The sequence below is a fragment of the Mytilus trossulus genome, chromosome 9, assembly GCF_036588685.1.
Source record: "Mytilus trossulus isolate FHL-02 chromosome 9, PNRI_Mtr1.1.1.hap1, whole genome shotgun sequence".
Lineage (NCBI taxonomy): Eukaryota > Metazoa > Mollusca > Bivalvia > Mytilida > Mytilidae > Mytilus > Mytilus trossulus.
Window position 1 is genome coordinate 6,387,931 of NC_086381.1, and position 13,671 is coordinate 6,401,601.

Consider the following 13,671-nt stretch of genomic DNA (forward strand, 5'->3'; position numbering starts at 1 on the left):
TTGTCTCATTGGCAATCATACCACATCTTCTTTTTTTATATTACATATTCACTTACTTCTTACGGAAAATAAGCATATTTCATATATTTAAAAGTTGATGACTCTTTCTTGATCTTTCTTGTAAATATCGCATAACAATTAAAATGTTGGACCTTTCAAAGCTCGATTGCAATGCAAAAACTTCGAAATGTTATCAACTTCAGAAATATATAATTCTACATAGTATATAAAACATAGCAAAAATAGTAACAATTGTTATTCTTTGACTAAATTGTTTTTAATGCTGAATAAAAAAAAAATAGACTTCAACTTACTGGTACAAATGGATTATTTCAGAGTATTGATATTAAAAAGAAACCACCAAAATGACAGTCGTAGCATGATGGGTTCAATACAACCAAGATGTGATACAAAAACTGAAAGGTATTTGATTGTAGTAATCAGTAAACCAGTATTTAAGACGTTTCGGCCAATGGCCTTCCTCAGCCATGTCAGTTTCGTTTTTAATAAAGAAAAATAAAGAAACTGAAGAAGACAAGTGGTCAAAACGATTTAGATAATGGTTTATTACAATGTAATATATGTTCCCTATTGGAATTTTTAAACATGAGATGAAAGGTATTCAATATCAATGTCTACTTACAAAAGTAGTAGTCGGTGCGTTGCCGCTAATAAGTGTCCTCTATAATGGCTTGTGGCATTGCTGCACCACTCGAACCAAAGTGCTTTGGCTAACAAAATCCACTATTGATCAATTCCCTACTATCTTACAAATTAATAATCGACCGCAATCTAAGCACAGGCTTCGAGACAGTACAAGCTGCACAACTAAATTAAACAGAACAGCTAAGTTTGGCAAGGCTTTTTACCGTCCAGTGAAAGAAGATCAAGGGATACATATATATTATATTCCCCAGTAAAACTGAAGGGGCTGATAAATGGACTCGGATGGCATATGACCATATGCATACCCAATTTCGAAGTGTGTACAGGAAAAAGTAAACAGCCAATTTGTGAAGAAATTTGCTGAACATTAAATGTTTTTGTTGTTCAATCATAAAATTTCCTCCCGTCAATGCATTAGTAATAATAGTTCTTTTTTAATAAAACAGCACCCCCTTTTTCTACATTACACTACAATCTCATATTCTATCGTATTGAAATCTACAGTGTACAGATTAGAACAAATTTTAATGTTAGATCAGTGGTCAACTTCACAAAATGAAAATATGATTGTTGTAACCAGGATACAGTAAGTGACGTTTAGTGTGAATACGGCCGTATATGACCACTATTGACCACTGTTTAAATCGCAAGTCTTGTATAACTATTTATAAATAGTTAACTTTACGTCACACTTAAGCTTACCGGAACCTCTATTTTAATACATGTACATGATACATAGTTTTCTATTAATAAAACATTTTGCTGTGTGGTTTAAAAGTTATAAAGTTAACTAAACTGCAATAGAGACAATACTCTATGGACAACAATCTCAATGGCACAACGCAAAGTTCTATCTAGTGTGGATAGAATGATATTCTGTCAACAACTTCGACAGGATTATGTTTTTGGTTATTCCTTGTATGGGTAAGTTAAAGACCTAAAACTGTACACCCGTGTAAAAGTTCTATAGTCAAAAGTCATTTTCGATATATTTAAATCCTATGTACTAGTGTTGCTGTGCAAGGCAATACAGTGTAGGATGCAGGTGAGGATCCATGAGTTCAATGTTAAAAGGGGTCCCCTAGCTAGCTAATGTTTAAACTGGTGCATGCTTGTAACTAACACCCAGACATAACATTATCAAATTCAACAAACTGTTTAATTAAAAAAAAACAAAGATACTAAGAAACCTCTGCAATTTCATAAGATGTATTAATAGTAAGCTCACTCCTTCTTAACAACCAATTTAATTTATTTACCATACTTATACTTATAGAAAGTATTTCTTTATACAATTTTAACTTTTACATTTGACTATATGGGCTATTTAAAAAAAAATGATGCCAAAGTGTGACAAACATGGTAAAAAATTAAGTCATTGCTAATCTTTTTTCTATCATTTTTCTTTAATCCAGAGACATTCAAGTTTACAAAACTACCAAGGGTTATTGCAAAATAATAAAAACAAAAATTTTAACAACATTTTACTCATAAGAATTCATCCACTTTTCAAAGGAAACAACATAATAATAATATCAACTGACAAACATAAATAAGAATATAAATATCAATGTAATTTTTTTGTTTGTTGCAATAAAGGTACTAAATGATTTCCTGCAATTTTTTTTTACTTATGAACAGTTTTTTTTTTTAAATATGTAAATTTCACCAATTTTTAGTGTATTCTTTAATATCTTATTTCAAAAGTTTTTATATCTCTTTGCAAAAGCTTTAATTTTATATAAACAGTATAAGGAAGCAAACATATATGTTCTTTTATATGTTATCTCATCCGAAATTTAGAATTTTATGCATGCATTTTTAATGCATTTTTATTTTTATGTATTTATTTTTTAACTTCTCTGTAACCTTTGTACTTGCATGGTTTTATGAGAATAAACTATTATATATCTAACTAAAAAGTATATGCATTGGACATATGTTTAGCTCCATAAAATGTTCTGGCCACCTACGCCCTCGAAATCCGACTCTGAATTGTAAGGTTTGTGACTATTAGAATGGTCTCTTGGTATTATGATTCCTATTTTTAAGAATAAAGGTTCAAAAGCAGACCCTGCAAATTATAGAGGTGTAACATTAAACTCTTGTTTAGGAAAGACTTTTTCATCAATAATAAATGAGAGATTAAATAGCTTCTCAGATGAAGTTGAACTTATATCAGAATCTCAGGCTGGATTTAGAAAAGGTTTTTCAACTACCGATAATATTTTTGTGCTGCATTCAATTTTATCTATATTTTTTTCAATGGGCAAAAAATTATTTTGCACATTTGTGGATTTTAAGAGAGCATTTGACACTATTTGGAGAACAGGGTTATGGCAAAAGTTACAAAAATCTCACATTACTGGGAAAATTTTTACAGTTATCTATAATATGTATCAAAATATTAAGACATGTGTTCGATATGGTAACCAAAGTTCAACTTTCTTCAACTGTGGTGTTGGTGTTAGGCAGGGTGAAAATTTATCACCGTTTTTGTTTTCAGTATTTTTGAATGATTTAGAAAACTTTTTTGTGGAAAATGATGTTAAAGATTTAGAATATATTTCTAAAAACTGTGAAGAGTTGTTACAAGTATTAGTTAAAATCTTTGTAATTTTGTACGCAGATGACACTGTTATTATGTCTGATAGTAAGGAAGAACTACAACATGCACTCGATGTTTTTAAACAATACTGTAACATATGGAAACTCCAAGTAAATATAGATAAAACAAAAATTATTGTGTTTAGTAAAAGAAAGGTACGAGACAACTTTGATTTTCATATATATGGTAATGCTATAGAAGTTGTAGATTCTTACAATTATTTAGGAATAACTTTTAATTATAACGGTAATTTTTGTACTGCTAGAAAAAGGATTTTTGATCAAGCTCAAAAAGCAATGTTTGCTCTCTTCAGGAAGATAAAACATATATCATTGCCTATTGATATTCAGTTACAACTCTTTGATGCTGTAATCGCACCTATATTATTATATTCATCAGAGGTTTGGGGGTTTGAAAATAAACAGAATATTGAGAAAATGCATTTGCAATTTTGTAAAAATATTCTTGGTGTTCGGAACAGTACACCAAATTTTATGGTTTACGGGGAATTAGGGCGGGTTCCGTTAGATATCACTATAAAACTTAGGATGGCATCATTCTGGTGTAGAACTATTAAAACAGAGAGCAAACTGTCAAATATCCTTTTAAGACTTATGATTAAGCTACATGAAAATAATCCTACCAAATTTAAATGGATTCAATATGTAAAATCTATATTTGATGATACAGGTCTAAGTTTTATATGGAACGATCAATTGGTTGTAAATATTGATTGGTTAAAAAGTATGGTTAAACAGCGATTAACAGATCAGTACTATCAGCATTGGTTCTCGCAGATACATAATGCATCTAGGGGTGAATTCTATTCTTTATTCAAACTCGAGTTTGGTTTGGAACCGTATCTATTGCGATTATTACCCAAGGACAGATATTACATATCTAAACTTCGATGCTCGAATTTGAAGTTACCTATTGAGACGGGTAGATGGGCGGGGATTGCTAGGGAAAATAGAATATGCACATTATGTAATGAGGGAATAGGGGATGAGTTTCATAAATTGTTTACCTGTAAAAATGCTGATGTTTCTGCTCTTAGATCAAAGTTTATACCAAATTACTATATGTAATGAATCCAAGCAAGAACAAGTTCACTGGCTTGTTGTCTATTTGTAACGTACAAGTTCAAAGGAATTTATCAATTTTTGTGAAGAAAATCATAAAATACTTTATTTAATTATACCAATTGTCTTTTAAAATATACTATGTATTTGTGTTCCGTTTGTCCTGTCTCGCTATGTATTATCTTAATATGTATGTATATAGTGTCCTCTTGTACACAAGTACGTGTCTGAGGTTATGAATAAAATCTTAAAAAAATCTTTAAAAAAAATCTTGTTTTTACATTAAATATGTTCACATCTATACACCTTGTTTAGCTACCTTTACATAAGTTTTTTTCACACTTGTAAATTAAATGTCATTTAAATGTTCATTACGTAGAACAGAATTCAAATTTTCGAACAACTTTTCTAGCAGTTAGGGAACGACCATTTGACTTTTAAAAAAGGGGGAGGGAGTGATTTTACCACAATTTGATTTAAAAAAAATCGGATCATACAGATGATTAGAATGAACAAATTTTCTGAATCCAAAGTTTGCCCATACATTTTAGTGTCAAATATTGAATTGGTACCATAGAAAAAAAAATATAAACTTTCGCCCGAGAATAAAATCTGACTTATGCCTCGTTCACACGTACATTTAATTCGAATTGAATTCGAATCGAATTCGCTAATAGCGTTCACACACTCTTCTTTTTTAATTCGAATTGATTCGAATTGGCTAATTCGAATTAATCAATTCGCATTAGAAATACGCTTTTCCTAATACGAAGTAAAAGTTAACGTCGTTTGGACAGTAAAGCGAATTTGACGCTCATTGTAATTCGAATTAGAATTGACGTTTGGACGTAAAACGTTTCTAATGCGAATAAAACTAATTCGAATTAGTTATTCTAATGCGATTTGGATGTAACAATTTTTTTCATTGGCTAAAAGTTGCCGTCAAATCCACAGTTGACCAGGCGTAACTAAGAAGGGACCCGCCATTTTGAATTGGTGAATCAACAAATGTTCGATTACTACTATATAATCGAAAATAAAACAACACCTACCTCGAATTTGCCGTTTTAATGTAATTTTATCCGAATTTGAAGCGTACAATGTACAAGTAACGTCATAACCTCCAGTTTGTAAGTTTTCATTTGTATGACGTCACGTTTAGCCATGACGTCTTTGTGCCAAAATCATTCATGAAGATTCGCGGATTTTTTTTTTATGTGACAAATTTAGACATTTTTTCAAGTTTTATCGTATTTTTTCTTTTTGTAATGCATTAGAATCGGAATAACAGTACTGTAGTTGAAGAGTTGGCACCGTCAATTAGGAGATAACTGTATTGTATTTTAAGCTCCGACGGCATCAATTGGGGATTTGATGGTCGCAAATTAAGTTTACTGGCGACGCGTTAGCGGAGACTGTAAACGGGTATTTGCGACCATCAAATCCCAAATTGATGCCGTCGGAGCTTAAAATACAATATTGTTATCTCCATTCTAATGAAACTGACAGAAAACAACGTTTAAACATGTATTTAAAATCTGTCATATGCCGTCTGCGCTTGCGCGTACGTCCCATAGCATCAATTGTCAATTGATGCCATGTAAGAAAGTGACGTTATCCAATCAAAATGAACGTTTCAAACGTTGTTGCATTAGAATTAAGGAATAACAGTACTGTAGTTGAAGAGTTGCCACCGTCAATTGTAGATTTGACGGTCGCAAATGCAGTTTTACTGGCGACGCGTAGCGGAGACAGTAAAACGGAGATTTGCGACCGTCAAATCAAAATTGACGGTGGCAACTCTTCAACTACAGTACTGTTATTCCGATTCTAATGCATTACAAAAAGAAAAAATCCGATAAAACTTGAAAAAATGTCTAAATATGTCAAATAAAAAAAATCCGCGAAACTTCTTGAATGATTTTGGCACAAAGACGTCATGGCTAAACGTGACGTCATACAAATGAAAACTTGCAAACTGGACGTTATTACGTTACCCGTACGCTTCAAATTCGGATAAAATTACATTAAAACGGCGAATTCGAGGTAGGTGTTGTTTTATTTTCGATTATATAGTAGTAATCGAACATTTGTTGATTCACCAATTCAAAATGGCTGGTCCCTCCTTAGTTACGCCTACTCAACTGTGGATTTGACGGCAACTTTTAGCCAATGAAAAAAATTGTTACATCCAAATTGCATTAGAATTTTGATTTGACGGTCGCAAATCTCCGTTTTACTGTCTCCGCTACGCGTCGCCAGTAAAACTGCATTTGCGACCGTCAAATCTACAATTGACGGTGCCAACTCTTCAACTACAGTACTGTTATTCCTTAAATGCGAATCGAATTCGAATTACGTGTGAACTCAGCATCAGATGTCTCCATTACGCATTAAAAACGTAGGCTGCATCAGCTTGCTTACAGACCAGACGAAGACATAGAATCACTACATTTCTATCTTTTCTGTTTGTTACAAATGGTATTTTTTCTCCAAGGAGTATTTAGCAAAAGGAGGGGGTTATGGTTTTTTTTCTAACTGTATTTTAACGAACTTGAGAAACTGCACAAACAGACAATTAGCCTCACCCTTTTTCAGTAATGCATTTATGAGTGAATCGTTGTTTGGGTCAAGACCAGTGGCAAATATTTCTGTCAGTGTGTACGTCCAGTCGATTCGGGAAGACCTTTTCAAATGAATTATGTGTAACTGTTCGGCAATGATGATGGATGAGTCTTGTTTGTCTTGATAACAAATAAATATATCAATTTAAGACAAATATTTCTGCAATGAACTTTATTAATAAGTGTTATAAGTATCAATTTTATATAAAAATCGCTTCTTTTGTAAATATACATGGGAAAATTAAAGTTCTGAATGCCTAGTTTTGTGTACACTTAACCTACACAAGGCCTACATCGACTACCGACTGCATGTAGACAAAACATGATTTACACTACATGTAAACATTAAGTTTTATCAATGAGAACGTAATGTCAGATGTTTAGTTTATGTGTGAGTTACACTAACACAACACCGAGTTTAGGTCAATGTGAACACGGCCTTAAATACTCTGCATTAATTTACAGCGAAGGTAAAAATTCTACTATACATTTTCTTCGGATGAAATATTCTTTTGAATAACAAGTTTTATTTCAAAAACATCCATTTAAGTTACTTACCATTTTTAATTTGGATCTGTTTTCTGTATTTTAACTTTTTTAGCGGTTTACACATACAAACATATAACATTCGAATTGTCTTCTCTATTAAATGTCACAAAACATATCCGTCGGTGGCACCCTAAACAATATTATAATTGAATGACTCTTTACGCGGTGGCACCCCAAGCAATATTATAATTGAATGACTCTTTATGCGGTGGTACCTTATATATCTAATATCAATCCAATGACGATTGAAATACTAGCGAGGCTTTTGAAATGTAAATATGGAAGTCGGGCAGTTCATGTTAAATGTTAGTTTAAAGTTCCTATACAAAGTGGTTTTAAGATTATGCTTTGGCATGTTAAGTTGATGTTGTTTATAGAGTCCGTAAATTGAAATAAGATCCATGAAATTTTAATGAGTAAAATCTCCATATTCTTTATGGACCAGTTGCATGCCTCATAATGAAGTTGGTTCCCTCCTTTGAATTGTCTTACGTGTTTTTAAGCGGAGGCTATTTGTATATGTCATTCGGTAAAAAAAATGTTGTGCATTATTGAAGGTCGTTTGGTGGCTTACGTTTGTTCACATTTGTTTCTAGTTAATAAGTGTCTCATTTGTTATCATACCAAATTTTCCTATTAAAATCAGAATAATACTATGTAATGTCATATAATATATTTCAGGATGGTTATAAGAAGAAAACACAAACACAGTTATCAAAGTAGAGCCCATACTCCGCCGATACAACAACTTAGTATGACAAGATATCAGAGGTATTCATAAAATTGATATTTATTTAACGCTTGGCTATCGAAGATGCAGAAGATATATAGCCCAAAACAGTACACGGTCATCAATAATAAACAATTAAACTGAAGTGTATACCGTATTTGGTGACTTTTAAATTAAAACTATTCCAGTTCGGGTGCTAAATTTGGAAGTAATTTTTTTTTTTTCATAAAGAAAGACGATTTTTGATCAACGTATCAATATTTCAAATCTTACTGATATTTTGCATCTTAAGGTTATTCGAGATTCCGTTGACGTTTAACCCACGTATCTATCACAATACAAAATAGTGTGAATAAGCAATCGTTATTTAATGGAAATTATAACCATTTTCAACCGTTGATTCATATGGAGAACGTTTATTTACCAGTCCTTGCATTTTTGTTTTGCCATACATGCAATAGCTTGAAAGAAATAGTAATGTATGATACGTCAACTATAAAGACCCTTGAATCATAGTGAAAAAATTCCGAAAATTATTATTATTTTGATAACACCCTTCAGAAGACATACTTTATAGTTATTTATGCTTAATATTTTATATTTTTGAATTCTGTCTGATATAATTAATCAATTCCGATAAGTTTTTTTAGAGACCTCAAATAATATTGCTACACAATAAAGGTACAGATCATTTAATAAAGAATTTTTTCTCAATGTTGTTTTTTTACATTTAAGGCGATTTCAAGGTGAAAATACTGATTCTTATCCTACCTCTTCCCTAAAGCATTTTTACCACCCCGACAATAAATTGATTTTGATTAACATGTTTGTTGTTAGTTGTTTGTTGGATAAAAAATGAAGGTTTATATGCTGAACATTATTACTTTTGATTATATTGGCATTGTAGTTTCGGTGGAGTTGACCAAGCTGTCAAAACTAAACAGGCGACGGAAGACGGACGCCAGATGATGACAATAGGTCAACTGGACATTTGGACCAGGTGAGATTAAGACAGAATCTATATACCACTCGAGCTCTGTGTAGCTGTGGCAGGTGCCAAACAGTGTCCGTTCATTAACATGAAAAGGCTTTGATGATTTTTTTCAAATTAAGATAAGCTGCCTCCTGTCACTTAATGGAAGTCAAGTCTAATTTTCACGATTTTAGCTGTTCTCGTAGTTGGGTTGTAGACTTTTCCAGTAGCGGAAGGGATTTTGATTATATGATTTTGAGTTATTTCCCTTTGAACAGAAATGGTGGAATTTATAAGTGATTTCTATGTCATTTGGTCTCTTGTTTTAGTTATTTCCCTTTGAACAGTAATGGTGTAAATTATAATTCTATCTGTTCAATTGATTTTAGTCAGGAGTTGTCAAACTTCCCATTTTAACTGGAAAAAAATGTGTTTTGAAGGTTGCTTTGTGGTATTTTCTTTTTGTTGTGCGAGTTTTATATTTTTAAGTTTTACTTGATCCTACTTGGTTGGGGTCAAGATTTGCAAATATAATTTTCATTGGATTAAAACAAAATTTAAATTTGTCGAAAAACTAAGGATTTTCTTATCCCAGGCATAGATTACCTTAGCCGTATTTGGCAAAACTTTTTGGAATTTTGGATCCTCATTCCTCAATGCTCTTCAACTTTGTACTTGTTTTGCTTTGTGGATGTTTTGATATGAGCGTCACTTATGAGTCTTATGTAGACGAAACGCGAGTCTGGCGTACTAAACTGAACTATAATCCTGGTACCTTTGATAAATATTCTTTCAAATGCAAAATCTGTATTTAAGTTTTGGATTTTGGACCCAGTATTCAAGTTGGTCCAAAATCAGGGTCCAAAATTAAACTTTGTTTGATTTCAACAAAAAATGAATTCATGGGGTTTCTTGAAATGCTGAAGCTAACCATATATTACTTGTAAGTGATTTTGGGCTCTTTCATCAAATCAGGGTACAATAATTATTCGCAATCCTTTACATAACCTTACAAAGGATTGCTAATAATTATTGTCAAATCTGCATTAAAGTTCCTCTCTTATAAGCATGAAGTTTGCCAGATCACCCTCTTCTTTCCTTGTTGTAGAAAAATTCTTCTAGAAATACATGTGCATATCAAACCACTATCTAATGAAAAAAATCTCTTAAAGTTAGTTTTGTCCCAATGGTAACCTTTATAATCAGGTTTGACTGTATTGCCATTGTAAACATGGTAAATGCCGTATCACTATTGTTCAATGCTAATTTAGGGCAGTTACGAAAATACATCATTGTGTTCATGAAATATATATTTGTGGTGCATTGGGTCGTTGAACTACATTATTATGAAATGGTTTTCAAATAAAAAATGACATGCAGAAATACATGGACTGAAACTTAGACGTACAGAAATCTAGAACTAATAGATATTATGTTGGAAAGAACGTTGTTGTACCGATTTACTTCCAATTATTAGACAAAATTTCAATGTAAATACATACGTTCAAACTGTATGTATACTAGACTATTGCTGTTTCTTTTTGTTATTGCCTTATTTATGTCTAGATATTGTACTGGTTACAAGAGCGCAATTATTCGTAATGCATTTTCCATAGGGTACCACTAGTGTTCCGTATTTTTTTCTCGAAGACTACACAAACTAGGGAAAACGGGTAGCAGTTCCTGTTACTAGAAATGCCAGTGTTGCATTACAACTAAAAAAAATATATAGGGTCATGCGGCTCAAATTGACATAAAATGCAGTTGAAAAAAATCTGGTCTACTTTTTTCGCTTAATGAAAAAAAACATATTTTTAATGGGTCCGACGTACTGAAATGGAAGATTTTTTCTATATTCAGCAATGTTTTTTCCAACTTAAAGAAATATTACGATATTTGTTCATTGCGTAATAATGGGTATTGAGGAGTCTTTTCAAAAAGAGATAGATATAATATATATATATATAGCATTATTATCAGGAAGTTTCTTTTATTACATTTGTACAAGGTTCAATACTGAAACAGGTCAGGTTTTCTTTTCATAGGGAGAACACTCTTCTCAAGCGCCGCTATAGCAATCGGAAAATATGGATATTTCCTTTTGATTGAAATTTGCTATTTTGAAATAATTTTTAATTCAGGAATATGTTATATATATTATATATCCCTCACGCCAAGCTTTGATTCCTTATTCTTACCCTGGGAAATATTCGATCCCCAATCTACTTCACTTATATAGGCAGCAACCATTCATCTTATGTAAAAAGATATTTATAGCTTTCTGCTCGGTGTGAGCCAAAGCTCCGTGTTGTGTAGGCCGTACGTTGACCCATAATGGTTTACTTTTATAAATTGTTACTTGGGTGGAGATCTCGAGTTGTCTCAAATACCACATCTTCCTATATCTGTATATCATGTTATTCTTGGGACAAATACTTTTTAACTCAACTGGCCCGAAGGGCAAAGTGAGCTTTTCTCATCACTTTGCGTCCGGCGTCCGGTGTCGTCCTGCGTCCGTCGTCCTTAACTTTTACAAAATCTTCTCCTCTGAAACTACTGGACTACTGGGCCAAATTAAACCTAACTTAGCCACAATCGTCCTTGGAGTATCTAGTTTGAAAAATATGTCCGATGACCCGGGCAACCAATCAAGATGACCGCCATGGTTAAAAATAGAACATAGGGGTATATGCAGTTGTTTGCTTATATAACTCAAAAACCAAAGCATTTAGACCAAGGTGAGCGACACCTTCTGTTTTTATTTGATTAAAACAAAACTTTTTTCTATACCAAACAGTAACAGTTGCCTTTTTTAGTTGTTCTCATTCGGGACTATTAAAATGGAATAAAAGCTTTTTTTTCTTCTGTTCTTTAATACTAAATCATCATCATATAAAAGAGTGTTATATTGCCGGATATAGGATCACAATCTCAGGTCACAAGAGGTAGCAAAAGGTCACAGGTATTTGGGGAATGGACCCCCCTTTTTTTTGGACCTCACTAAAATAAAATTTTGGCGTTTTTTTTATTCATTTACAATTTTCTACAATGTATAAACATATATCAAGTCTCAACAATCCATTGCTAGTCGATTACAATATTTTTTTTACTATCCATACGAGCCCCAAGTGAAAAAAGCTTCTTTTTTCACTTGGGGCTCGTATGGATAGTTATATGTTTATACATTGTAGAAAAATTGTAAATGAATAAAAAAAACGCCAAAATTTTATTTTAGTGAGGTCCAAAAAAAAAGGGGGGTCCATTCCCCAAATACCTGTGCAAAAGGTGATGGAAATCACAAACATATTATCAGATGTCAATTAAATATAAATTTGAACCGTGAGCTCTCACTCCCATCGGGTTTTTTTTCTTTTGTTTTTCAGTTAGTTTTATTTTATTTGGTGTCAGACATACAAAATTAAGCCTTTTTAATCACATTACAATTTTAAAAAGCTTTGTAGACAGATTTTAAGCGTTCTCAACTAAACCAGATTTGACCGGTAACGGCAGGGGATTGCTGGTTCCTTGGCACTTTATGTCATTAAGTTCAAAATACCATTTTAGTAAGCTCATACATGAAAGTGACAGGATCCAGATGAAAGGGAAACCAGACAGTCTATTTTTATAACATACACAGTATAAAATCTCTGTGCGCACACTTGTAAACAAACTTGACATAGATTTCGAGAGCAAAACAACCACACAACGTTATCGAGTTTAGCGATTCAACCGATATAAAAATGAACCTTCAAGTAAAGATATCCAAGTCCACTTATCTTAATGCTATGTCTATCTACAGATATGGTCCACAAATATTGACTAAGTTCATGGATAAAGTCCAACGTGTCATATATATCGTTTGTGAACTTTGGCGTGGTGGAATGTGTGAAAAAATGAACGTAGAAGAACATTTAGAGAGAGAAAATAAAGAATTGATTTTATATCAGACTCATAAAGACCAAGGCTACCAATGGTGTCGTGAATTTCTTGGTGGATCGTGGTCAACTATCAAAAAAGAAGATTTTATATTCACCACATTAGGGTAAGATATTTATATCGTACGATGTTTATAAATTTCCGCTTGAATGACTCATTTTTAACGTGTTTACATCATACATCGGCTTCTTTAGCGATCAGGTGAGATGACATCATAATTAAATAGGTTAATTTATTACAATGTGTGATAAACAATATGCCACAATAATTACAATGTGTTAAAAGATGTGTAAATAAATAAAACAAATGTTGAATTGAATTGAAATGCAATGCCCCCCCCCCCCCCCCCCCCACCACCAACCCCCCTTTCCTAATTTTCTCTGGTCATGGACAACGTTATACTGCAATTAAAATTTTAGAACTAACAACATGTCATACATTTACATGTATATGTCATACATTTACATGTATATGTCATACATTTACATGTATATGTCATACAT

General features: G+C 32.4%; 1 protein-coding gene across 2 annotated transcripts in view; it reads left to right on the forward strand.

Moving 5' to 3' along the window:
• Nucleotides 1-367: 367 nt before the first annotated feature.
• LOC134685034 (choline/ethanolamine kinase-like) overlaps nt 368-13,671 on the forward strand; it is a 31,180-nt gene continuing 17,876 nt past the window's right edge. Inside the window, exons 1-4 of one of the 2 annotated variants that reach the window (XM_063544396.1) lie at nt 368-423; nt 8,211-8,300; nt 9,167-9,259; nt 13,032-13,274. In XM_063544396.1, the coding sequence (XP_063400466.1) occupies nt 380-423; nt 8,211-8,300; nt 9,167-9,259; nt 13,032-13,274 (470 nt within the window). In that variant the 5' untranslated portion in view covers nt 368-379. Of the gene's footprint in view, nt 424-1,371; nt 1,591-8,210; nt 8,301-9,166; nt 9,260-13,031; nt 13,275-13,671 lie in introns of those variants that run through there. The other variant, XM_063544395.1, reaches the window with a different exon arrangement.